We start from the raw sequence: 27,118 nt of genomic DNA on the forward strand, positions 1-27,118 counted from the left end.
AGATTGTAACCTTGATTAACACATAGGCTCTATCCTGGTAAATGACATGGCTTCATGACTGTTATGAATTTATGTTCACATACTATATTACACTGCTCTTGCCAGCAGCTTATTTAAGCTTCTGATAACACTGAGTCTATTGTGTAAAAGCATTTGCATATGCATAAGCATTTGCCAATTTTAAACATGCTGAGAAAAAGAAAATCTAAATCGCAAAATTCAAAGAAAAACGAGAGCTATGAAGGTAGCCAGAAGTCACAGACTTGTCCTCAAGCGGAACTCAGGGGGATTGAGCAAGCTAGGCATCAAGCGGCTCTTAGAGAAGCTGAAACGCCAGAGCAGGGAGATCAGCAATGCCAACAACACACTCATTATATGGCGTCCCAGCGATTTTCATAGAATTTTTCTCTGTGGATTTTCTTCGCTTAGGGTGCATTCACACGGAGTAATGTGCCGCGTGACCTGGCACGTATACGCTGTGTGAGATTTTGAGCGCTGTATACGCTCCCATTGATTTCAATGGGAGTTAGTCTCGTATACGCCGCGTTATTTTGAGGCCGTACCCCTGCTACCCCGGTAGTTACGCCCCTCACGTGCAGGAAGAGAGGGGATGTTGTGGTGATGTTCACTGGGATGTTGAGCCATGCTGACTCCAGTGCCGTGGCCAGCTGCGCTAGGTTACGCGGTTGAGCTTCCAAGGCGCGAACAACCCAATCGGGGTGGTCCCACAGATTCTCAATTGGGTTCAAGTCTGGGGAATTTGCTGGCCAAGGAAGTACGGTAAGCTCATCCTGGTGCTTCTCGAACCACGCACATACACTTCAAGCTTTATGACACGTGGCATTGTCCTGCTGGTAGATGCCATCATCCTGAGGAAGAACAATTTGCATGTAGGGGTGAACATGGACCACAAGGATAGATGCATACTTGGGTTGATCCATCGTGCCTTCCACAATGATGAGTGCACCCAGATGGCTGATGACACGTGCCTTCTGCGATTGGTTATTTAACGTTGACATCAAAAGTAGGCGGCGGTCACATTAATATGACTGGACTGTGTATATGGGTGTATTTATTAACCCATCACTTGCAATAACAAACCTTAATAAAAAAATTTTAAAAAAAGATTATCTGCCCTTTAATTTTTCTGAGAAAAAAAGGGCCAGGGCTTATTTTCGGGGTAGGTCTTTTTCAGGCACCGTAGCAAATCACAATCTTTTCTGATTCACTTCAGATGAATCTTGTAAAATGGTTAGGGCTAGTAACTATAACTTGTATTCACAGCTGATGGAGCAGTGTCAGTGGGTCTTACTGGCTCTCTCTCTCTACATTGGGTGCTAGTGCCCTCTCTATCTCCTCTCCGTTACGCTAAGGGGAAGCCGCTGTAGTGGAGTGGCTACATCTGTGGGATCGAGAAGCGGTAGCACCTGATGTCTGGGCACGTAAGTAGCCAGGCCCACAGTAGAAGAGGCGGCACTCAGAAGGTGGACTTGGGAGGCTGGAGGCGGGACTCTGGAGAGGCACACCGTGGCCATGGCCGGAGGTAGTGGGGCACTTGTCCAGGACCGTTGCCTATTCTCAGTGACATAACCTAGTACTGGAGGCTCTGACTTACTTTTGGAGTAGGGCTTCTATTTCAAGGCTACTCCAAAACCCTGCAAAATCCAATAAAGCTAGAGCTTATTTTCAAGATAGGGCTAATTTTTGGAGAAACAGGGTATTCCAGTAAGTCTCATAGCAATTATTCAATTCGGTGCATTGACCATTTACCTATATTCCCTGGTAGAGGCAGAATGATATGGTGGTACTCCACCCTGGCACCCAGCACCTGTGGCAGACTTCAGGTTTATAAGGAGCACACCAGTTGAATATTGACCAATGAGATGCATCAGACATAAGACATAAGGCAACTAAAATGAGTTGCTATGCTATATCTATGTTAATGTCACATCATATAGGCTCATGGGCTTCCAAATTCACTTGACATCTCTCATGGTCTCATGGGTCTTATCAGCTGTCAGTAGGTTATACCCCGATAATAGCGCCCCACCCTATCGATCATGTGCCGTCTATAATACGCGTGTCTTCTTATGAGACCCCCCTATGCCTTCAGCCCTTCCAATAGCTACGCACTTCCCTACTTCCATGTTCTTTTTTGTGTTGACGGACACATCGATATGGTCACCAGAGATGCCGAACAATATTGGCCGCCACAGTGACTCCTTTCTTTTCTTCTAAAACCTTGGTCAAGAAGACCATTCCGATCTTCTGGTCAAGCCCATTCCCATTCTACGACACTACAGTGTACGTTCGACAAAACGATATTCTATCCCACCATTTAATGTCAATCCAAATTTCCTCAGGAAAGTCAAGGAGAAAGTGTATCGCAACGAAAAAAAATCTGTTTTCATGAAATCCTGCCAACAATTATTTAATGTGCATGACAGAAGCGAAGGAATGTATAAACACAGCTGGCTGATGAATTACTAATTCAATAAATCTGTAAAACCAATGGTTTACAGCGAGCATTAGAATTAAACGGCATAAGCTTTCCAGGCAGCAGATAAGCTACACAGAATATTAAGCCGGGCTCTAATATTCACGACTTTGGACATATTGGCTTGCTTTGCCAGGGCTGCTCGTGTGGCGATCACAGATGTGAGAAGAGCAGGTAATGTAAAACTCATCGGAAAAGCCAAGAGTTTTTCTTATGGATCCAGTTTTAGATAGTATGGGCATTAAGGAACTAGGACGGAAGCAGCCGTTCCGAAGACGTTGTTGAAGAAACGTCTTGTTTGTTGCCAGTTCTGCTCATGTGGATGTGGTAGATGTAAGAAGAGCAGCAAGTATTGGTTAAAATTTATACCAAAATCCAAGAGTTTTTGTTATGGGTGAAGCTTTAGATGGTTAAAAAGACTATGGGCATGGAAGGACTATGATGGAAACAGAAGTCCAGAAGACGTTGAAGAAACATCTTGTTTGTTGCCAGTTCTGCTCACATGGAAGTAGTAGATGTAAGCAATATTGATGAAAAATTATATGAAAAATCTAAGAGCTTTTGTTATGTGTCAAGCTTTATAGGGTTAAATATACTATAGGCAATGAAGGACTACGATGGAGACACCAGATGAGAAGACCTTGCTGAAGAAACATCTTGTTTGTTGACAATGCTCCTCAACTGGGAATTGTATTGAGTAAAAGTGATCACAAAATCCAAGAGTTTTTTATGGACCAGATTCTGGATTGTTCTACATTGTTGTAGACATTATAGACATTTCAAGACTAAGAAGGAAAAACCAGTTTGAAAGGAGCCGTTGTCGTAGGGAAGTGTCCTCCATTCTCAACCATCTAATACTGGCGCTGGAAGTCATCAGCATCTGTCCCACCGTATATTGCAAACTATATAGTAAAAAAAAACATATACTTATGTCGTGAATTTGGAAAAAAAATCATATTTGAATTATCACTAAAGAAGGGTGTGATGAATGTGCCTATGGAACTGGTGGGTTTGGTACCTCAAAAAAGGTGAAGAACCACTGGACTAGACTATGGTTACAAAACACGTAACGGGGATCGTCATAGCCGTGTAAAATCTTCTCTATACAATTATTACATTTATTGTTGATTGGTGAAAGCTGAAAACATAATAAAAAGCACAACCCCCCCCCCCCCCCTTCAAAATATAAATTAATATACAATTATTTGCCAAAAATAGTAACATGAGATAAAAAAAAAGTCCTGCAAAAAACAAGGCCTTACGCTACGTTCACAAGTGAGCCCATGTGTCCTCTGAAGGACCAGAACAATGGACACACAGACCACTGAAATACCAGACACCAATGGAACCCATTGACTTAAATAGGAACCATCCCGGTGTCTGTTCTTTTTAATTGAAACCACCAGACAAAAAAACGGGACTTGCAGCAGATTTTTACAGTATTATGCCCCATAGTGGCCCTTGCACATGTTATCATGCCCCATAGTGGCCCCTGCACATGGTATTATGTCCCATAGTGGCCCCTGCACATGGTATTATATCCCATAGTGGCCCCTGCACACAGTATTATGTCCCATAGTGGCCCCTGCACATGGTATTATGTCCCATAGTGGCCCCTGCACACAGTATTATGTCCCATAGTGGCCCCTGCACACAGTATTATCCCCCATAGTGGCCCCTGCACACAGTATTATGTCCCATAGTGGCCCCTGCACACAGTATTATCTCCCATAGTGGCCCCTGCACACAGTATTATCCCCCATAGTGGCCCCTGCACACAGTATTATGCCCCATAGTGGCCCCTGCACACAGTATTATCTCCCATAGTGGCCCCTGCACACAGTATTATCCCCCATAGTGGCCCCTGCACACAGTATTATCCCCCATAGTGGCCCCTGCACACAGTATTATGTCCCATAGTGGCCCCTGCACATGGTATTATATCCCATAGTGGCCCCTGCACACAGTATTATCTCCCATAGTGGCCCCTGCACACAGTATTATCCCCCATAGTGGCCCCTGCACACAGTATTATGCCCCATAGTGGCCCCTGCACACAGTATTATCTCCCATAGTGGCCCCTGCACACAGTATTATGTCCCATAGCGGCCCCTACACATGGTATTATGTCCCATAGTGGCCCCTGCACATGGTATTATGTCCCATAGTGGCCCCTGCACACAGTATTATGTCCCATAGTGGCCCCTGCACACAGTATTATCCCCCATAGTGGCCCCTGCACACAGTATTATGTCCCATAGTGGCCCCTGCACACAGTATTATCTCCCATAGTGGCCCCTGCACACAGTATTATCCCCCATAGTGGCCCCTGCACACAGTATTATGCCCCATAGTGGCCCCTGCACACAGTATTATCTCCCATAGTGGCCCCTGCACACAGTATTATCCCCCATAGTGGCCCCTGCACACAGTATTATCCCCCATAGTGGCCCCTGCACACAGTATTATGTCCCATAGTGGCCCCTGCACATGGTATTATATCCCATAGTGGCCCCTGCACACAGTATTATGTCCCATAGTGGCCCCTGCACATGGTATTATGTCCCATAGTGGCCCCTGCACACAGTATTATGTCCCATAGTGGCCCCTGCACATGGTATTATGTCCCATAGTGGCCCCTGCACACGGTATTATGTCCCATAGTGGCCCCTGCACATGGTATTATGTCCCATAGTGGCCCCTGCACACAGTATTATGTCCCATAGTGGCCCCTGCACACAGTATTATTTCCCATAGCGACCCCTGCACAAAGTATTATCCCCCATAGTGGCCCCTGCACACAGTATTATGTCCCATAGCGGCCCCTGCACATGGTATTATCCCCCATAGTGGCCCCTGCACACGCTATTATGCCCCTTAGTGGCCCCTGCACACAGTATTATCCCCCATAGTGGCCCCTGCACCCAGTATTATGTCCCATAGTGGCCCCTGCACACGGTATCATTTCCCATAGTGGTCCCTGCACACGCTATTATGCCCCTTAGTGGCCCCTGCACACAGTATTATCCCCCATAGTGGCCCCTGCACATGATATTATATCCCATAGTGGCCCCTGCACACAGTATTATCCCCCATAGTGGCCCCTGCACACAGTATTATGCCCCATAGTGGCCCCTACACACAGTATTATCCCCCATAGTGGCTCCTGCACACAGTATTATTCCCCATAGTGGCCCCTGCACACAGTATTATGCCCCATAGTGGCCCCTACACACAGTATTATCCCCCATAGTGGCTCCTGCACACAGTATTATCCCCCATAGTGGCCCCTGCACACGGTATTATGTCCCATAGCGGCCCCTGCACATGGTATTATATCCCATAGCAACCCCTGCACATAGTATTATGTCCCATGGTGGCCCCTGCACACAGTATTATGTCCCATGGTGGCCCCTGCACACAGTATTATGTCCCATAGTGGCCCCTGCACACAGTATTATGTCCCATAGTGGCCCCTGCACACAGTATTATGTCCCATAGTGGCCCCTGCACATGGTATTATATCCCATAGCGACCGCTGCACATGGTATTATGTCCCATAGTGGCCCTTGCACATGGTATTATGTCCCATAGCAGCCCCTGCACACGATATTATGTCCCATAGCGACCCCTGCACATGGTATGATGTCCCAAAGGGGCCCCTGAACACAGTATAATCTTCCAACAAATTTTCGCCACTCACTAGATATTATCATACTGTGGGGTCTCTTCAGGCCCCAGGAGAGGTGATCAAACATAAAAAACAACAGTACTCACCTCTCCTGTGCTCCGGAGCAACTCTTGTTCTCTTTGGCACTTCTATCTAATGTCAGCGCCCGCTGATTGGGTCTCAGGGGTCACGTCAACATCATTATGTGTAATGACACCAATGTGACCTCGGAGGCCCTATCAGCAGTATCTTAAGTCAGGCAGAAGCGCGGAAGAGAACAGAGCTGCTCTGGAGAGCAGAAGAGGTGAGTACCATTGTTTCCTATGTTTGACCACCTCTCCTGGGGCTCCATTATTATACTCTGGGACATTGTCCATTTTTTGAGTTGCTTGCCACTGTTGAAAAAATTTGGCACAGCAGGGATCAAAGCAGGCTAGGGCAGAGGCACACGACATACTTACTATTACTTATGCCAGAAAACGGATGAGAATTATACCCAATGTAGACTTCAGTTCTGACACATGGGACGTCCCTTAGTGTCAGAATCACTAAGCGATAGGGGTCGCTTAATATTTTGAGTGTATCTGCCGCCAGCGCTCTCAATATTATGACCTGCGAAATATGTGCTAGACTTAATGAATTCCCCCAATTATACCATGAGGCTGCTGTTGACTATTGGTGGCTGTAACATTAGCAGTCACCAACAGAGGTTTCTACTTGGAGTAGCAGGACACCTTAGGGCTTATGCACACGATCATATTACAGAGCCATTATAGGGTTGCCATTGAAGGGTCTTCTACTGTGTCTACATAGGCCCCTAATTTCATATAGAGGCGACAACAGGCAGGAGCAAACCAGTTTGTAACAATCAGGGTTCGATACAGAATTTGCAAAAATTTTAGCTAGTAGCTAGCAGGAAATAAAAGCGAGCGTCTCCCATTGAGGTTATTTGAGGCATTTTTGCAGGAGGATTTTGAGGCGGATTGCACGTCAAAATCCACCTGCAGAAAACTTTGTGTGAACGTACCCCTAGACTTTCTATAGGACTGCAGTTACACCATCCCCACTACCTACCCTGCAGAAATCACAAGTGCTCGGTATATTGAGCTCTGCTACATAGCAGTTCCCGCACAGTGCACATACATTGAAAAGGTCAAAGCTGTGTTTATGACTAATTGACCAATAATCATGAGTAATTGATATGAGCTAGGGGCTAGCGACGAGGCATTGATACCAGATACAAAATGTTGGTATTATCTCCTCTCTTAGCAGTGAAGAGAGCGCACTGACGCGCTTTATTAAAACAACATGGGGTCAAATACTGTAGTAGCAGAGAAAGGAAGGGAGATAACAGCAACGTACGTTTTCCTATTTATTCCTGATTGGTATGGGACATCTCAATCAAACAAAAAAAAGTTTAAGTAGTTGCATATATAGCCAGCGACTCCCGGTCCGGCGTGGTACCCTTGGAGCGATGTCTTCTGTCAGCAAGCCAAACATTTGTTTTTCTTGCACCTGTAATGTCCCGGTACTGCTCGTCCCATTCCCTTTAATAGTCCTTGCAGACCGAGATGGTATGGACATTTGCATATAAGGTAAAGAGGTATCTCCCCATTCCTTCCTATATATTTAACATATATTTCTATTTCACAAGAGCCAGCACACATGGGGGTCTATTAATGCACCATCTTGTGGATGTTTTGTGAACTGCACCTGCCTATACTTTCTATTGTAATTTATGTCTGTGATTGCATCATCCTAGTGTGCTAATGTAAAGGAGTGTCCAGTATGATCAGGTGACCTTCAGAACCAATCAAGCTCCCTTGCTTGGCCTGGAGGAGGAGTTGAGTTACAGCCCTCCCTAGAGAGGTTTGGAAACCCTGTGGTCTTTGTGTGAAGAGATCTACACATGTGGAGTTGAAAATGGGAGCTAAGCATCAGGGCACTTCAACCAGAGATGTCTTTTCCTCTGTGCTCAAGATTCTCCTCAGAGAGTGTTTTCCTCTGAAGCTCCAAGTCTGCAAGTACTGAAGTCTACTGACCTGTTATCCATACATCTGGAAACCTCACACGTATCTCTATGCAAGTAAGTCTTTGGGACAAAACTATATTTAAGGAGCCCATAGCTATTCTGACAGAATTTGAGGGTCTCCCGCTGTCGACACCCCTATTTTCTCTTCTACATACATGTACCCAGTTTGTTGAGGACTAACCCCCTGGATACAGGCCATCCTTACGAGTATACCCAAGTTTAACTACCCAAGCAACTACTAGTTAATCAAGCCTAAAGTATTCCTGCTCCAAGCTCCATCACTTGTTTAACTGGACACTACCTGCAGGGATCACAGAATTGTATGTGAAGAATTACTCCATATGTATATTTGTACTACCTCGTCCTGCTAGTAAAAGAGCAATGACTACCCCCGAGACCTGGTTGTCTGTTGTCATTGTCAGGTACCACGTGGGGGAGGGTAGTCGGGGACATCAAAAAGGCTTTGTGCACATTTGGGATCAAGGGCCTCTCTACAAGCCGGCCATCAGTCCTGGCCCTCCTGAGCGTTACACACCCATCCTGGATGCAGGCGCCATCTTATTATATAACCTCACAGCATGTTTCTTAAGCAGCCTATATACATCTTATCAAAGATTAGAATGCTTTTGCAATATGACAGCCAACAAAAGGAATATATGTATTTTCTAACCTTATCACATCACTTACTTCAGCACTACAGAACTATCCGTTCCTCCTAGCTCCACCCAGTAGCGCAGCGCTAGGGTTAATGTCACAGTAAATCGGCCATTATTTGTTGGAGCCGTTTGCAGCGGTTTTTGGATCTCGTCTCTTTACAAACCATTAGAGGAGGTTAATACAATGAATTAGGGAAATAAACAGCGGCAATGAATTTAAGGCTGTAAAATATTAATAGGTGCAGTGAAATTTCAATGATTCTTCCTGATCCAATAAAGTAAGTCACACAGGACGCTGCTAATGTGCTGTCCTTACACCAGAGCTCGGTTATCTATGCAACGACCAATAACTCACCCGGGTGTCTTAGGCCCTGTTCACATACAGCTTGATCACCATGTTTGGCTTATGCACTAGTAACAGTTCTGGGGTATGTGCCAAATGGTACTGGAGAGGTATAAGTCAGACAGGAGACTTGGATGTAATGGGAACAGAACCTTAAAGTGTACTTTACCCCCCAACTTTCATTGGTCCAGCTGTATTAGGAGAAGGTCGTCTTACTGTTATCCTACCGAGGATGAAGCAGGGACGGGTAGGTGCAGATTTAGAATGGGTACCAGGGTAAGTAGCGCCCAAACCCGTGCCATATCTTTTCAAAGCCTTTAACCAGGATTAGAAAACATGGCTGTGTCTCCTCAGGAAGTGACATCACGCCCGGACTGAGCCATAGTATGGCCGTGTGACCTGAAGGTGATGTCACTTCCTGAGAAGAAAAGCAGCCATGTTTTTTAATCTTGGATACCCCTTTATACTCAGAGCATTATGACGCTACAGAGCTTCTAACACCACTCATGTTCGGGCGTAGGGTGTTCATGGCAGAGCTGCCGTTGGCTAAAAACAGGGTTTTCTGCGATCATATAAAGGAGGGAAACGGCATAAAATAAAGAAAAGACCCCGATTTTTACTTGTTACGTTGGGCTCACGCCAGCGTTTGGTCTCCGTTCTCAGGTTTCTGTCTTCTGCCGGCAATAAGATGCAAGAGCTACTGAAAGTGCAAAGGTATTCAGCGCAAATGATATAATGCCATCCACTAGGTATTACACAGGGCAACTGAAAACCTGGTAACACCAAGAGGCATTTTCGGTTTGAATAAAGGTGTTTGTGTTCAAATCTTCCGTCTCATCAATATGCAGAAAACAAATTGTGATAGTCCGATCACCGATCCCAGCAATAGATCTCTTGTCAGTTTTGATATATTGGTATAACCAACATCAATGTTTATAGTGCGCTTAGGAAGGAGTGTTCTAAGTAGTAAAATCTGTGTGTAAAGCTCATTAGAAATACCAGCTAACGCGTTTCATTAATCGTAACCACTATCAGTCCAATCAATCACCAGAGCAGTGGTGTAACTAGGAATGGCGGGGCCCCATGATGAACTTTTGACATGGCCCTCCCCCGACCGATGCCAAAGACCTTAACCGTCCACCCCCCCCCTGCATTTCTGCGTGCACTATTATACCCCATAGTGGCCCCTGCACACAGTGTTATCCCCCATAGTGGCCCCTGCACATAGTATTATTCCCCATAGTGGCCCCTGCACACAGTGTTATCCCCCATAGTGGCCCCTGCACACAGTGTTATCCCCCATAGTGGCCCCTGCACACAGTATTATGTCCCATAGTGGCCCCTGCACACAGCATTATACCCCATAGTGGCCCCTGCACACAGTATTATCCCCCATAGTGGCCCCTGCACACAGCATTATACCCCACAGTGGCCCCTGCACACAGCATTATACCCCATAGTGGCCCCTGCACAGTAGTAATATACCCCATAGTGGCCCCTGCACAGCAGTAATATACCCCATAGTGGCCCCTGCACACAGTATTATGCCCCATAGTGCATCCTGCACAGAGTATTATGCCCCATAGTGGCCCCTGCACACAGTATTATCCCCCATAGTGGCCCCTGCACACAGTATTATCCTCCATAGTGGCCCCTGCACACAGTATTATCCCCCATAGTGGCCCCTGCACACAGTATTATGCCCCATAGTGGCCCCTGCACACAGTATTATCCCCCATAGTGGCTCCTTCACCCAGTAATATGCCCCACTGTGGACACCCATGAACAAGTATTATACTCTAGTCTAGGGTCTTTTCAGACACCAGAGTATAATGATTGGAGAACCAGGGGAGGATACAAACATAAAAAAACACTGTTACTTACCTATCCCTGGCTCCGCTGTACTCCCAGCTGATGGCGGCCATCTTCAATCACGTCAGGGACGTCACGTGACACAGGGGGCCTGCGTCGCAACACATATGGACGCAGGCCACAGTCATGTGATGTCAGGAACATCACTCAAGTAGGCCCGAAGCCTGCCAGGACCCAGAAAGGTAAGTAACACTGTTTTTTTTATGTTCTGTTATCTCTCCTAGGTCTCCGATCATTATACTCAGGGCAGTATAATAATAGTGTTTGTGGGGCCGGCGGCCCCTGCCAGGATTGGTAAATAAATAGGGCCCGTTACCGGTTGATGTAAACGCTGTTAACAGGGTAGAAGAGAAGCTCAGGCAAGATGGCCGCCATCATAGTCATGTACAGAAAATAGAAAGAAAAAAAATCTACAATCAGAGAATAAAAACAGATTAGAAAAAAAGTGATATATGACTTTATTTAGTTTTAATAAATAATAATAAAAAAATTTGGAGACAATTTTAAAGCTAATACTATAAGTACGACCCAAATCACAGTAGGGGGCGCAAATTGGTTGGAGATTCGGATTCCGATATTTGTAACATCCCATAGACAGAGTAAATACGTCTCTGTAGGTCAGAATGTCCATGCTATGTGGGGAGTCCATGGCCGTACGCCACTCTATACTGTATACTGGTAGCAGCAGGCAGGGTATCCAGAGTATATAGATATATATTCATGATGGCGTGTGCTCAATCTCACGCTGGAATGCAAAGCATGCTCCTTCTCCCAGGACACTTGTATTACACTCGTACACGGCTCATCCGCCCATGGAGAGCAGTAAAACCTAAATGCTGCCCCAGCAGTTCTCCTCCGGCAGCATCTGTTAATTCACTCCATTTATAAAATACATATTGACAAAGACAACCGAACTGGGAACAAAGGAGATTTGATTTGGTGTGAGAAAGTCAAATCAATGTTATTTTGGTAAAGGATGCAATTCAGAGACGCCGGGCCGAGCTCCAGGACACCTACGATAGATATACTGATACGACCGATACAATATCAAGCACGGAATAGTAAATATCGCTATTAATAAAGGGCTTATTTTATATCATCTGCACCTTTATTATCTTTCCACTTCTAGGTGTCATTTGCACAGCGTGCAGGACCACTGTGCGACCTGTAGATGTCACTGTTGCAATGGCTTTCAATGTGTGTTCAATCCAATGTTTGCAAAGTTTTGTAAAAAAAAAATAAAAAAAATTCAGGTAAAAATTTTGTCAACATTTTGCAAATCTATAGCCGGGCCCCCATTTAACATGGGCTAAGAATAATATTGGTGACTTATTAGGCTGTATTGAGGCCTTTGGGTCCCCTCAGTCTCCAGTAGCCACTTCTACCTCTACACCCCCTATAGCATTCACCCCTAGTGTTAGGGTCCTGGTTAATATCAGATCCAGGGTCATGTCTGCATGGTGTCCCAATTACGTTTGGATTGGTGTTCAAATTGATTCTTCTCCAGAAGGTACAGCATAAAAGTCTCTCTTTGGTCCCTATGAATTGCTACCCTCTAAGGCTGGGTTCACTGCCATGTTGCCATGTTGGTACCACTTCTTATACCCCTGTCCGAGCCCTGTGCAGCCCTGCATATTGATAGGTTTGTAGCAGTATACTGCATTGTCTTGGGCCTCATGCACTTGGCTATAGAGATTAGTCAGTAGTAGTTTATGAAAAGCCCTACATTCATCGCTTCTTTGTTTGCTGTTTTTTAATTTTTAATTTTTTTTTAAATTATTTTTAATGCCGTTTGACCCTTTTTTCAGGTGTTTCCCTACAGACTTCTTTATAGGGGGAAAGAAACACCAGAAAAAGAAGCCAGACACTGTATATATGCGCAAAAAAGCATGCAATATAGTTTAGCCATTTAAGGCATTTTTTAAGCAAAAATTAAATAAATAAATACATTAAAAAAAAAAAGTCAGGATAAAGGCTAAGTACCGTATATACTCGAGTATAAGCCGACCTGAGTATAAGCCGAGGCCCCTAATTTTACCACAAAAAAATGGGAAAACTTATTGACTCGAGTATAAGCCGAGGGGGGGGGGAAATGCAGCAGCTACTGGAAAATTTCAAAAATTAAAATGGTTGGCGTTTTTGGGTGCAGTAGTTGCTGGGGAAGGGGAGGGGGTGTTTTGTGTGTCTGTCTGCCCCTTCCCTGAGCTTGAGGACTGAGTTTTTTTTTTCCCCCCACTTGGAATTCAGCCTGACTGAATATAGGGGATCTGCAGATCCCCTATATTCAGTAGACAGTGGGATCCCTAATGTGTTTGTGTCTCACAGTCATTTTCTACTTTTGTATGTATTCTAGGGAAAGGAGGGATTTAGAACTTTTTTTTTTTTTTAAAAGCTTTTTTTCCCCCACTATTCTATGGGCGATTCTATACATTAATATCGCGGCTGGTCATAACCCCCCCCCCCCACACACACACACACACCTCCTAATTTTTTTTTTTTTTTCGCGGACTCGAGTATAAGCCGAGGGGGACTTATTCAGCACAAAAACTGTGCTGAAAAATCCGGCTTATACTCGAGTATATAGTATGTCAGAAATCTTACGTAGGTATTCTTCCCTTCCCCATATGGCGTCACACAGAGCACCTATGGCTTCATAGTACAGAAGCATACACAGCCCATGTGCCACCATACGGGCTCCAGCATGGCTTTATGTGTGTAATGCCTTACTTAAAGGGGTTGTCCATAAATTATAAGAAACTGAGAGGTAACTGGGGTGGGTGTAAAACAGACAAAAAAAAATGTCATGCTGACCCATCCTGTACAGTCCAGATCTCATTTCCATCCAATGCCATGACTTAAAGGGGCGGAAGCGGAGAGGCTCACATGACTGCTGAGAACAAACACTGGCCTCAGTGATCACAAGTGAGGGATCCATCACATGACTCATGTACGTCACCAGATCCACTTTTCTCAGCGGTCATTCGAGTTTCCATGTTTCCATGTTGACCCAGACTGTACAACCAAGCAATGCTGATCTGACCTTTTTTTATTTTTATTCTGTATCCACCCCTGAGCTTCCTATAACTCATGACACCCCACTAACCACATATAAAGCATTACTGAGCGCTCACTTACCCAGTGACCGTCTGTACAGAGATCCCTCCTGTTCATCGCCACAGCAGATAAAGTCTGGAGGAATTATTCTACCGCCGCAACAGCGCTGAGCGAAGCCATCATGGAGCGACCCTCCGCAGCAGATCTGAGGTCCGGCCGTAGAGTATGGGTTATCCTCACAACACGAGTCTCCGTCTCCAATAGACACTCTGTTCTGCGTCTTATCGTAGCAGCAGACCTCACCTGTTCATAGACACAATAGCATATACATGTCATATAAAATAACGCAGATATAACAGCATTCTCTATCAACGGTAGAAGTTTACATAAGATCAGATCAACATGGCAGCCATCTTCCAGAAACGGCGCCACTCTAATCAACACGCCAAGTCTTGTATTGCAGCTCAGCCCCTTTGTAATTAATCGAACTGAGTTGCAGCGCAGCATGTAACCACTAAAAAGGGAATGGCGCTGTTTCTAGAGGAAAGCTACCATGTTTTTCTAACCCCATACAACCCTTTAAATTCGATAAACACTCACGGCACCAATAGTCGTATAGCATCTGTCAACTCATTAAAAGGGCAGTCCCACAACCGGCGTTCTGTATATGATTATGGGGACGGCCATCTTGCCTGAGCTTCTCCCCCTGCTCTGTTAACAGCATTTAGTGATCTGCTTTACGGTACAGTTATGACCATAGGGAGCAATAGTCTGAAGCAGACTCATTGAGATCTATGGGAAAATTTTCTAGACATGCTCAGTGTAGGGAGGGGGAGGAGATGAGCTATGACATCATCTATTGTGAGTAGTGATGTAATGATGGGTCAGTGGCATTATCTTCAGAGGTGTTATCTTGTATTGTAATCTTGTCTGAGGTGAATACTGCAAAGAAAACTCCTACAGAATTGGCAAGTGTAGGCCTATTATTAGGTTAAGTGGTCAGAGTGAAGTAGTGATGTAGTACTTAAAAAAAAATAAAACTAAAATAATATATTTGCAAAAAAAATCATAAAAAATATGATTAACATAAAAACTTGGTTTAAAGTGTAGGGCAATTTTTGTTGAGACATTCCCTTTAAGGCAGAACAGTATACTGAGTTTTACCTAGAGTGGGTGGAGAGTATCCCTGAGTCAGGCTCCGCCCCCTGTACAAGGCGTATAACATAGCGTACCACTTTGCCTTTATATAATTGTATTCCTTACACAGTTCCTACAATTCAGTTTGTATCAGTCCATATCATATGCACCTGAACCTGTACTAAACCCTCGCTGGTTGTCAGAAGATATGAACGTCAATCCAAGTAGATAGGCAATAGCGGATCCTGGCAATTTACAGCGTTGCGGCGCACAATGATTAATTGCACCTAATTAATAACATGATTGTGTTGACACGTCTAATTATTCCAGCAAAAAGTTTAATCAACATGAACATCCCCTTTAAGATCAAATTATCTGGTCAATAATGATATTCTAAAACGGAAACCACCATTGTGTGGAATATAATAATACGCACAAACGAGAGGTGACAAGTGACACCATTTTTTATGCCGTATAGGGTGCCAGCAGAAATCTTCATCTTTTATTAAAAATTTTAGTTCACACTTGTACTAGTTCTTTTGTCATTCATCTAAATGGGAGCTGAGCTGCAGTAACCTGGCATGGCCACTACACAATGGATGGCGCTGTCAGCTTTTGGCTCAGTCCACTGTGTAGTTACCACAAACTCTTCTGGACTTTCTGGGAGTCGCCTCCGAAACAGTGGGCAATTCTCCCACCCCACGTTACAAAAAGGGGAGTGACAAGCACAAAAATGGGGTGTAGCACACTACCCATGGTGGTGTGACCCCTTCAGCAGGGGCGGGGCTTTGTCTGAAAATTTTTAGGTATGCTGGTTTCCATGAAGCCAAGATGAGGATGTTGCCAAGTGGGAGTTCTGGTGCTGTAACAACTGATCCAGGAGGTGCTGGGTGTTGGACCCCCCTGTCGACGTAACACTGATGATGTATCAAATATCAAAAAACAGAATAATACCTATAACGTGTTCTTATGTTCTTTCCAGTAGGAGAAAGATACACATTGTGTGGGTTCTCCCCTCACAAGAATAATAAGTCTAGGCCCACGGGAGGGACCCCACTATTAAAGCCCATTTATTTGGGCCTAATCAGCAGCAGAAAGCCTTGATTCCTCCTGAAGGGGCCCTAAGTCTGCAGACAAGATGGTTCAGGAAGCGCTGGGAAAAAGTGTCTCCAATAATCTCCAAGTCTGTGTCAAATGGACAAAAGTGCCCAAAATGAACTAAAATATTCCATACTGGATGGGCCGTTTGCCTGCCTCGAATTGCCTCAGGTGCCCGCACCCTCGTGCAGACTTCTGGCATATGATATGGAATTGCCCGATTGTGCAGGCTTATTGGAAGGGGGTGGTGGATCTCCTGGCAGACGTCCTGGGCCATTCTGTCCCATTTTCTCCTGAATTTTGCTTATTTGGCGTACTGGATGTGGAGACCTGGCACCATCATGTACGGATATTTCTCTGAGAAAGTTTATTCTATGCCAGGAAGGCTATTGCCCTGCGGTGGATGGCCCCTCGGTCCCCGTCGGTGTCTCAATGGCGCAAATTGGTTAATTCGATCCTACCCTTTAACCAAATTATATATAAAGGCAGGGGAAATTTACTAAGGTTTGGGGGGCGTGGTGCGCTTTCCCCGCCACCCAATATTCTGCTCCCTCCATGCCTTCAGCATTGGGCGCTTATGTACCCTGAGGAGAGACGTCTGCGGGTTGGATCTGTTGCCCCTTGTCTATAGGTGAAATTGTATATTTGCTGACACTGTAGAGCCCTTCCGTTTTTGCACTTTTCTCTGCTCATGGTGGGAGGGCGGGGGTGGGATGGTGGCGTGGCAGTCTTTGATTGTTTATCTGTGTTTTTTTTTTTCTCTGTTTTATTCTTTTTGCTGTTCAGTACATGTTTTTCTGGATTACCCTGTTTATTTTGTTGCATCTCCTTCAATAAAATGAGTTTTAAAAAAAATATTCCATACTGTGATTCTTTGTGGTGTCAACAGTGACGTGAATTACTCCATATACTATTACGGGCCGATGTTTAATTTGTTGTACACACAGACGGCACAAGGACCAAAAATACGACTTTGCCGAATTAGCCCTCATGTGGCAAAAGTATCATGTAATTGGTCCCTATTACGTTCTTTCTTGGACTACAGTTCGGCTATGAAGGGGCCCCATTTAGGGCTCATTCACCTGGTGGAAAAGTTTTCCACCGTGTGGTTTTTTGGCGCGGCTGGCCGCGATGGGATGCCAATGTAGTGCATCGGCATTCCGGTGCAGCGTCCCACTCCTGATTAGGGCCTAAACCGGGGCGTGTCTTGAGCCACGGACACCGCCGCCGACTCAGCCGAGGAATCCGCGGCAAGATAGATCATGTCACTTCTTTTTTCTGCTACTAGCTACCGGAAAAAAAAAGCGAGCGGCTCCCGTTGAAGTGAATGAATGAAGCTTTTTTTCCCCTCTAGCCGAAAAAATTCAAGTGAATGGGAGAGTCGGGAGGCAATTTTTGAGGCAGATTTTGAGTAGAGATGGATGAACCTTCCATGATTTGTTTTAGTTTGGGCTCGGGTCCAAGATCTGTTTCGGCTCCAAAAAGTTTGGATATAACCAGAAGTGAAATTGTTTGATTATAATAGGTGGATGTCCAGGGGACAAGAAAAAATAAAAATAAAAACATTCCTACTCACCTGCACCTCTTTTGGGCCTTGTCGTGGAATCCAGGGCTCTCTTTCAGTTTCCTTGATGACATCAAGCGCCTGGGATCGCCACTGAGGCCTGTGATTGGGCCGTATCAGTGACATGGGCATGCTGAGCGTAATGACATCATAATGTTTGGCGTATTCTTGTGATCACTTTTGCTAATCACAGGCCTCAGTGGTGATTCTAGGTGCATAGCCTTACTAGGCGAGCACCAGACACTGCCCCTGGGCCTCCACCTAATATACTCAAGGAGATTAAAGAGACTCCAGAGTATAACCGCAATATATGTTGTGGCGGCCATTTTAGTTCATCTGAGGCAATTCCCCAATTCTTCAGTTTTTTTAAAAAACCAAACAGTTTGGGATATTCTGGTCGAACCTGGCTCGTGCCGAAGAAGTTTGACCATCTTCTATTTGGAGGCAGATTCCATCTCAAAAATCCATCTGATCCGTGTTAACTTACCCATATGAACGGGGGGGAGATTTCAGGTGATTTTGAGAGAGAATCTGCCTCAAAATCAACTCCAAAAGCTCAGAGTGAACATACCTCTGAATCAGGCCCCATTCACATCTGTGTTCGGGTTTCTGTTCTGCGTGGGGACCCCCTGAATGGAAACCTATATGGAGTTACCTGGGAAACCAGGCGGACCCATAGACTATAATGGCGTCCGTGTGGTCTCTGCTCAGTTTCTTCACGAAACATGTGGAGAGAAAAGTCCTACAAGCAGCATGTTTCGTGCGGAAACTGAGTGGAAACCACAGGGACCCCATTCTAGTCTATGCGGTCCGCGTGTTTTCTCAGGTAACCACTTTTCTATGCATACAGGTGTCCCCAAGCAGTCTCCCGAACGCAGAAGTGAACCTGGCCTCACAAGATAGCTAGAACATCTACATACACATTAGATGTTTGGTGGGTACCACCAGTAGATTGGCGTGTTTGGCCACCAGTAGATTGGCGTGTTTGGCCACCATTCTGAAAAAAACAAGAGGATCACTATGGACATATGTTTGCCTTCTATTTCAGCTCTACAGACAAGATCTGAGGAAGGGGTGGTGCTAGCTTGTGGCACCGATACCCCGAAACGCGTCATCTGTACAAATAAAAATATTTTTCCTTTGCCAACCTGGCTCCAGTGGTCGTTGTTGAGGGATTTTTCCAACATGGTGGGACATCCAGATCCCACTAACCACTTAGGTTTCTGTTCCGGTGTCCTCAAGCAGACTCCCCGAATGGAAACCTGAACGCAAAAGTGAACCCGGCCTCATGAGATAGCTAGGACATCTCCATACACATTAGATGTTTTGTTGGTACCACCGGTAGATTGCCATGTTTGGCCACCATTCCTCTTGTGTACAGTCATCTTTAGACTGATCTGATCCGGCACGGGGCTCTAATGGCGCAATAGTGAGGAATTGACTCGCTAACCGTAGATCACCATGAAACGTTTACACAAAGTCTATCGACCAGTTTTCAAAAAGTCAAAAAACCATCCAATGTAAATCATCGATGTCACTGGCTATACCATGAACGTCCTGGCGGGACCTTTATATATCTTATCTCCGGGGGCCTGGTATTATGTCATAGCTCTTCTCTAGTCCACTGGCTTTCCTCTAGTTAGTTCTGATTTACAGCAAGTCCAATAATTTCTTTTCCAAAGATGTAAACATAGATTAATTCTCACCGACCACTGGATGGAGATAGAGGTTATAAAATAAATTCTTTCCATTATGGAGCATTGAGATTAATGAGACTATTTAACTGCCTTTGCCGGTTCTCCTGTGTGATAGCATTTTCTGATGACATCATCGGAGCATTCAGAATATTGTGATATATGAATTACTTTGCCAGGGTTTAAAGCCGGGAGATGTGCGGAGGGAAATTGGCAGAATTTCAAGTACCTTTGCACATAAAAAAAAAAAAAAAAAAAAGTATTATGCTGGAAGGAATGCCAACCAATCAGTAGAGCGCCTCCATCTGTGACCCAAACTAATGGTTATTACAATTCAGGAAGATTGTGGGACTACCATGGTGACAGCGTTGAGGAAACGAAAAATAGCCAAGAAAACACGCCATAGGCTGGCCCCCTCGACTCATTACACATGCAAACTCCTGGTGAGGACACTTACTGTGCCAGATATGTTCTCAAGATAATTTTTGAGGACATCGAATCCTGATTTAATGGCATCTGTTAAACTCTGAGAGATTCTTGTTAGCATCGTAATCTTTGTCAATGGACCCATCAGTATCAGTCATGAGTATTAATTCCCCGGGGCGCCGCTGACCGTTATTGACCCTGGCTGCTCAAGATGCAACAGGCGTCGGCTCAGGAACAAGGATGCTCAAGCCGTGTCTCATAGTCTCAGGAGAACTTTGCGAGAATTCAAGGTGTACGTCCTATGAATACATTCATCCGGATTTTACGAGATACTCAAGTAGGACAAAATACCAATACATAAAACTTGCTCAATGCTTGGTGGTTGTTTTCTGGGGTACTGTTCACTATAGGGCGGTGACGCCCCATTTGATTGTCTATTATTTTTGATGTAGTACAATATTGGAGAATATGAAACCATATGAAAGTCATATCTTCTGGAATGGAATCTGAGACTCAGAGATAGGGTTGAGTGATTGGGAAAGATTGGAACCCGGTCAGCGATTGAGCATATTTTATGATCGGGATCGGCTGGAAAATGATCGAAAATCGGATTTTAAAGACGATCCTGAAGTCTCAAGATCGGTTCAACCCTACCGTATATATATAATATACAATTAGGGTTGAGCGATTGGGATCGGGAAAGATTGGATCCTGATCGGTGATCGAGCAAATTTCACGATCGGGATCGGCTGGAAAATTATCGAAAATCAGATTTTGAAATCTCAAGATCGGCTCAACCCTACTGTATATATAACATACAATTAGGGTTGAACGATCAGGATCGGGAAATATCGGATCCCGATCAGTGATCGAGCAAATTTCACGATCAGCCTTCATAAATCTACCCTGTTTATTTCTGTGGAAGATTGTTGTGGGCGTGCTCTGTAACCTATGTAACTGTTCACTATGCAAAAAGAGGGAGGAGCGAGTTGCGACATCACCTACAGTGAATGGGGGATTCCATGTTATCTATACGTATATGTTACCTGTCATTGTAATCCTATATGTACTGATAATGAGATCACAAATAGGGTTGAGTGATCGAGATCGGGAAAGATCGGATCCCGATCGGCGATCGAGCAAATTTCATGATCGGGATCGGCTGGAAAATGATCGAAAATCAGATTTTGAAATCTCAAGATCGGCTCAACCCTACCGTATATATAATATACAATTAGGGTTGAGCGATCGGGAAAGATCGGATCCCGATCGGCGATCGAGCAAATTTCCCAATCGGGATTGGCTGGAAAATGATCAAAAATCGGATTTTAAAAACGATCCTGAAATCTCAAGATCGGCTCAACCCCACTCAGAGAGTATGTAATGGAGTGCTATCCCCTTTAAGACCCTCATGCACATGATACGTAATATAGTCAAGTTTCTGAGGCCAACGCAAACCTCTCGCTCCAAACAAACTCTTGTCTGCACCCTTGGGAGTCCGATCGAGAAGACACCAATAGCTAAACTTGTAGATTTCCTGCAGACAAGCAAAAAAACCCTACAGTACTTCTTGTTTTAATCCCGGATTAGTCTGGATCTGTGTATTCGGTGTAATTGTACAGTACTGTATAGACCAGATTAACTAGAGTTTACGTTAGGACAAGGTAGAATAGCCGAAAAAAGCAACAACAAAAAATCATAGCTTGGCACGTCTTGGTGGTTCGCACTGCTACTTTGTAATACTGGGGGGTTCCGATTTTAGTACGACCAGGTCAACATGCGTATAACATTTCTATGTTCTCAGAGTCAATTCTGGCTGAAATTTGTCTATTATCATTATTACTATCTTGCCTGAGCGTTTCTGCTTTGTTAACAGCATTTAGCCATCTGCTTTACAGCCTGGTCGTGGCCTTAGGTGGCAATTGTCTGGAACCGACTCATTGAGGTCTATGGGATAATTTTTTAGACAATGCTCTGTGCAGGGAAAGGGGAGGAGCTATGACATCATCATGCCGTTATGGGTCACAATGGGTGTTATCTGTAGAGGTGTGAAGTTCTATTGTAATCCAGTCTGTGAGTAAATGACGTGACTGCTGCAAAGGAAACCCCTACAGAATTGGTAAATATCAGTCTATGATTAGGTTTAGTAGCCAGAGTGGATATAGCAGGACATAGTAGTTTGTTAAAATATAGACAATGACATGGAAAATTAAAAATAAAATAAAAAATTCTTTGGCCAGGCGGTCAAAATCAGTCTAATGGTCTGAAACCAATTTTGCATTTACCCCTTGCAGATTTATACAACAGTAAGAACATTTTTGTTACCGTTATGAAGTTTGACGTAATATCCTCCACAGCAGTGATGGTCGGGCTTCACCACATGGACTTGGCCCGCGCAACAAATCTGTGATGCATTGTCAACGGATACAATGCAGTCCTGCTCACAGCACTCATATCCATCCTTACGGTCATGTAAAACATCACGACAACACACCTGCCATAGGAAACATTAGAGGTCAGAGTAATGTAGACATGACAGCACAGCGTAAGGCCGGGGTCACACGTACAACAAATTGAAGGATTTCATTCACTCTTTCTTCCTTCCTTCTTTACAGAATATATTATATTTAGGGTTGAGCGATCGTGTTCGGAAAAGATCGGATTCCGATCGGCGATCGGGAAAATTTCCCGATCGCGATCGGCATTCCGAATACGATCTTTTTAGGTGGGATCAAGATCGGTGATTATTTCTCACAATGCTTTGCTACTGGCCAAGTATTGTGGGAAAAGCTAAAAATGTTAGCCTTCACACTGAGTATACGCGCCGCTCATTCTGAGCGGAGTGTATACTCAGTGTGAAGGCTCCACTGCGGTTCCATAGGAATGAATGGAAGCAGCCGGCACACAACCTTAACCCCCTGCACGCCGGCTGCGTCCATTCATTCTAATGGGAGACCAGCTAACATCTCTAGTAGCTACTTACCTGCAGAGATGGCTGGTCCGGTGCCCGGTGTTCTTGTTCTTCTTCGCCTCGCTGCCCCCGCTTCCCAGGTTAGTGTTAAAGAGCTAGGAAGAAGGCGGGGCTTGTGGCTTAGGAGAGTGTGGGCGGGTACAGGGATGGGAGACATGACGTCTCCAGTCCCAGTACCGGCCCACACTCTCCTAACCTGGGAGGCAGGGGGCAGCGAGACGAAGAAGAACGAGAACACCGGGCACTGGACCAGCCATCTCTGCAGGTAAGTGGACACCAGGGGGGACTAAGTAACCAGAGGATTAAAAAAAATCCTCTGGCTACTTAGTGATTAAAAAAAAATCACTACACAGCGTGGATACTATAGGATTGTTTTTAAAATCCGATCTCCGATTACTAAAAAAAATCCCATTGACTTGCATTGGGATCGGAATTGGGATCGAGATCGGGTTCGAATGAAAAATGATCGGACATCGGATTTCAAAATCGATCCTGAAAAGTCAAGATCGGCTCAACCCTAATTATATTGCACTGTTTGTGGGAAACCTCTCTATGCTACACCCTTGAGACTTGCACAGTAATAACTGAAACTATCTACAAGAGTCCGATGTGAATCCAAATTTTCTCCTAAAAAAACGTTGAGTTTAGTCCATTGGGTCAAAACTTGGTCAACATGTACATGTCACCAAAGTGATCTTCATGTATCTATGACATATCACATTAATCTGGATTTCCCCTTTAAGGGAGTCTGTCAGCAATGGGGGTAATGACTTAAAAGGAGATTCAGAGATGGGTGAACCTTATAAGATTTGTGTTGTGAACATTCACAAGGGGTGATGGCCGGTTTTGTTTTGAACCAAACTTGTTCAGTCCAAACGGCAGTATTATTATTCTTATATTCTGGGGGGGCTCTTCAAACTGGGGGGGTATAATAATAGAGAGGAGGTACGGAAAAACAATAAACAGCCATATACTCCTTCCCTCACCACTTCTGGGCTCCTGGTCCTGTGTCGGTGGCGTCTTCGCCTGCCTTACATGTCTCCTTGCTGACATCAGTGACCCAAGTGAACTACTGAGGGCCAATCACAGGTTAGTGCCTAAGCGTCATCCAGGAGAGGGCCAAAGATGCCCAAAATGGTGCCTGAGGATAGTTTAGGGAAGGTGTGTATGCGGGTAGGGTTGAGCGATCGAAATCGGGAAAGATCGGATTCCGGGCAAATTTCACGGGCAAAAATCATTGGAAATCAGATTTTGAAATCTCAAGATTGGCTCAAACCTACTGTATATACTGTATAATATACAATTGGGGAGGTGCGATCGGTATTGGGAAAGATTGGATCCCGATCGGCGATCGAGTAAATTTCACGATCACGATCGGCTGGAAAACGATCGGAAATCGGATATTAAAATCGATCCTGAAATCTCAATCTCGGCTCAACCCTATAAGCTGGACCTCTGCTTATTATCCTCTGGGATCTGAAGAGACCCCTGAATATAATAATGATTTGCGGGTAGCAAACCTCAAAATGTCAGGTTTGGCCAAACTCAAGATATTTGGACAATTCATAACGAACCCGGCTTGTTGCATTCAAGTCCTAATTTACTCCGGGGATCTCTGTTAACCCGTCCTATTTCCCGAGAGTCAATAGAATCTCCTCTTACGGATTTCTTTATGTCTCGTTTCTATATGTCCGTCTTGCAGGACTGAACCTCTTTTGACGCATTTCCACCGGCAGGCTCAGCAGGCACGGCGCCCGTCTATCCCATCCGTAGCTGTCATATATTGTCAGCGATTGGAAGGAGTTTTATAAATAAATAAAATCCAACCCTAATAAAAGAGCAGACATTGCAGTCTATACATCTCCCCTCTCCGCAGAATCCTCACATCATCCATTTTCAATGTGAAAGGTACAAAAACAGAGAAAGCCAAGGAAAAAAAAAAAAAAATCGGACAAAAAAAAAAAAAAAAAAACAACAACCCGCAGCTGATGTATCCAAATTGAATTATCGGGGTTGACGCTGACTTGAGAAATTCAGTTTTATTAAATTAGTTATTCACAGCAAACAGCTATATTGGTCGGAATCAGACGAGTCGGCTTTACTGGCAGCGAGGCCGCGCTAATGTTATAGGCTCTTCGTCCCGTCATTATGTCTTTGTATTCTGTCCATCTGGCACTAAATTATACAATACGACGCCACTGGCTGCTTTGCGAGCGTCGCCTCCCGATGTAAACGCTTTGTGATTAGGCCCAAACGTGTCCAGTTAATCATCGTATAGACATCATAAACCCATCCAACGCTTGTTGACTAACCGCGACATCCGGCCATAAAAGGAGGCTCGATTATTGCCATAACAGAGTATAAAGGGCCGTTTTATGCTAAAAATGATCATTTTACCCCCATTAGTCACATCATAATATCATTTAGAACCGCGATAATGCAAAAATCATAGACGAGGTGACCATACCATGACATTCGCAGCCTTTTACGGCGACCCAAGGCTAAACTTGTACACTTCCGAATAATTTATAATTCTCTTCTCCATCAGATTGTAATTACCGTCTCCTAGACGGGGGCAGATTTTTGTGAATTTACTAATAGCCGGCTGGTCGGAGGACGGCAGCGTTTCTGTTGACAAATTGCTACATTATTTCATTACGGCTCGTCAACGAAGAGTTTTCAGCACAATTTGTCAATAAAAGCCATTTGGAATCTCCCGCCGCGCGTTCCACGTATTGATCCGCAGCCTAAACAGCGGTTAATAGGAGAATTAATCTGCAAAATACAATAATTTAGAGGGAAAAAAAAAATCCTCCTAACAAATTATAGAAGGTCTTTTCAACGCGACTTGTCGGGCGAACAAGTGGCCGCTTGTGACGGAAATAGGATTGATTTTCAATAAGGGAGAATTGGGCGAATTAACCGGGAAGTTTCATAAATTTGTTAATGGCTTTTTTCCATGGTTAAAAGTATTTTTTGGGAGTACTCATTCTCCTCGTGGAGATCCAACTGGTGTAAGGAGTCTTAGGGACTGTTCAGACAGTAAAAAAATGAAGAAGAATTTAGATGGTATTTTGACTCAGATTACTGTTCAGTTTTCGGCCCTCTGGCTATCTGCGGTGGAAAACTGAAGCAGAGTTCAGCTGTCGGGTGTCAGGAAGGAAATTATTTTCGGCAGAAACTGTCACCAACTAATAATAATAATAATAATAATACATTTTATTTATATAGGAACATAACTGTAGGTCTTCTCTACAAGATAAAGATGAAAACAGTTCTCTCTGCCACCTGTAGGAAAGTATCCTGTAAGGAAAGCTACCTATGGGCGTAGCTATAGGGGGTGCAGAGGTAGCAATCACTACCAGCCCTAGTGCATCAGAGCCATCTCTACAACATAAAGAGACCCCAGGGTTACATTACAGATTTTGCATTGGGGTACAGGAGTTCCATGTTATGCCTCTGTAACATGCTTAAGTAACCTAGTAATCTATATATAAAACATAGTGTATAACACTGTCAGGGCTCCTAGGAACCTATCTATCCAATTTCTACAGTGTTGGCCAAAAGTATTGGCACCCCTGAAATTCTGTCAGATAATACTCGTGTTCTTCCAGAAAATTATTGCAATCACAAACTCTTTGGTAATATCTTCATTTATTTTGCTTGCAATGAAAAAACACAAAAGACAATGAAAACAAAAGTCCAATCATTGATCATTTTACACAAAACTCCAAAAACATCAGGGCACCTCCGCCATGTCTGACTGTAGGGGGCGTCTTCTTCTCTTTGAAGGCCTCTTTTTTTCCTGTAAACTCCATGTTGATGCCTTTTCCTACTTTTGTCTCCTCTGACCAGAGAACATTCTTCCAAAACGTTTTTGGCTTTCTCAGGTAAGTTTTGGCAAACTCCAGCCTGGCTTTGTTATGTCTCTGGGTAAGAAGTGGGGTCTTCCTGGGTCTCCTACCATACAGTCCCTTCTCATTCAGACGCTGACACTGGATAGTACGTGGTGACACTGTTGTACCCTCGGACTGCAGGGCAGCTTGGACTTGTTTGGATGTTAGTCGAGGTTCTTTATCCATCATCCGCACAATCTTGCGTTGA

The 27,118-nt window shown here is 44.5% G+C and overlaps 1 protein-coding gene across 1 annotated transcript in view; it reads right to left on the reverse strand.

The window, feature by feature from the left end:
• Window positions 1–27,118, reverse strand: part of USH2A (usherin) — a 514,207-nt gene that overhangs the window by 99,360 nt on the left and 387,729 nt on the right. The window contains exons 49-50 of the mRNA XM_075267084.1: window positions 22,369–22,537; window positions 14,206–14,427 (exon numbers count right to left, since the gene is read on the reverse strand). Of these exons, the coding sequence (XP_075123185.1) occupies window positions 14,206–14,427; window positions 22,369–22,537 (391 nt within the window). The remainder of the gene's footprint in view (window positions 1–14,205; window positions 14,428–22,368; window positions 22,538–27,118) is intronic.

Source organism: Leptodactylus fuscus, chromosome 3 (assembly GCF_031893055.1).
Source record: "Leptodactylus fuscus isolate aLepFus1 chromosome 3, aLepFus1.hap2, whole genome shotgun sequence".
Lineage (NCBI taxonomy): Eukaryota > Metazoa > Chordata > Amphibia > Anura > Leptodactylidae > Leptodactylus > Leptodactylus fuscus.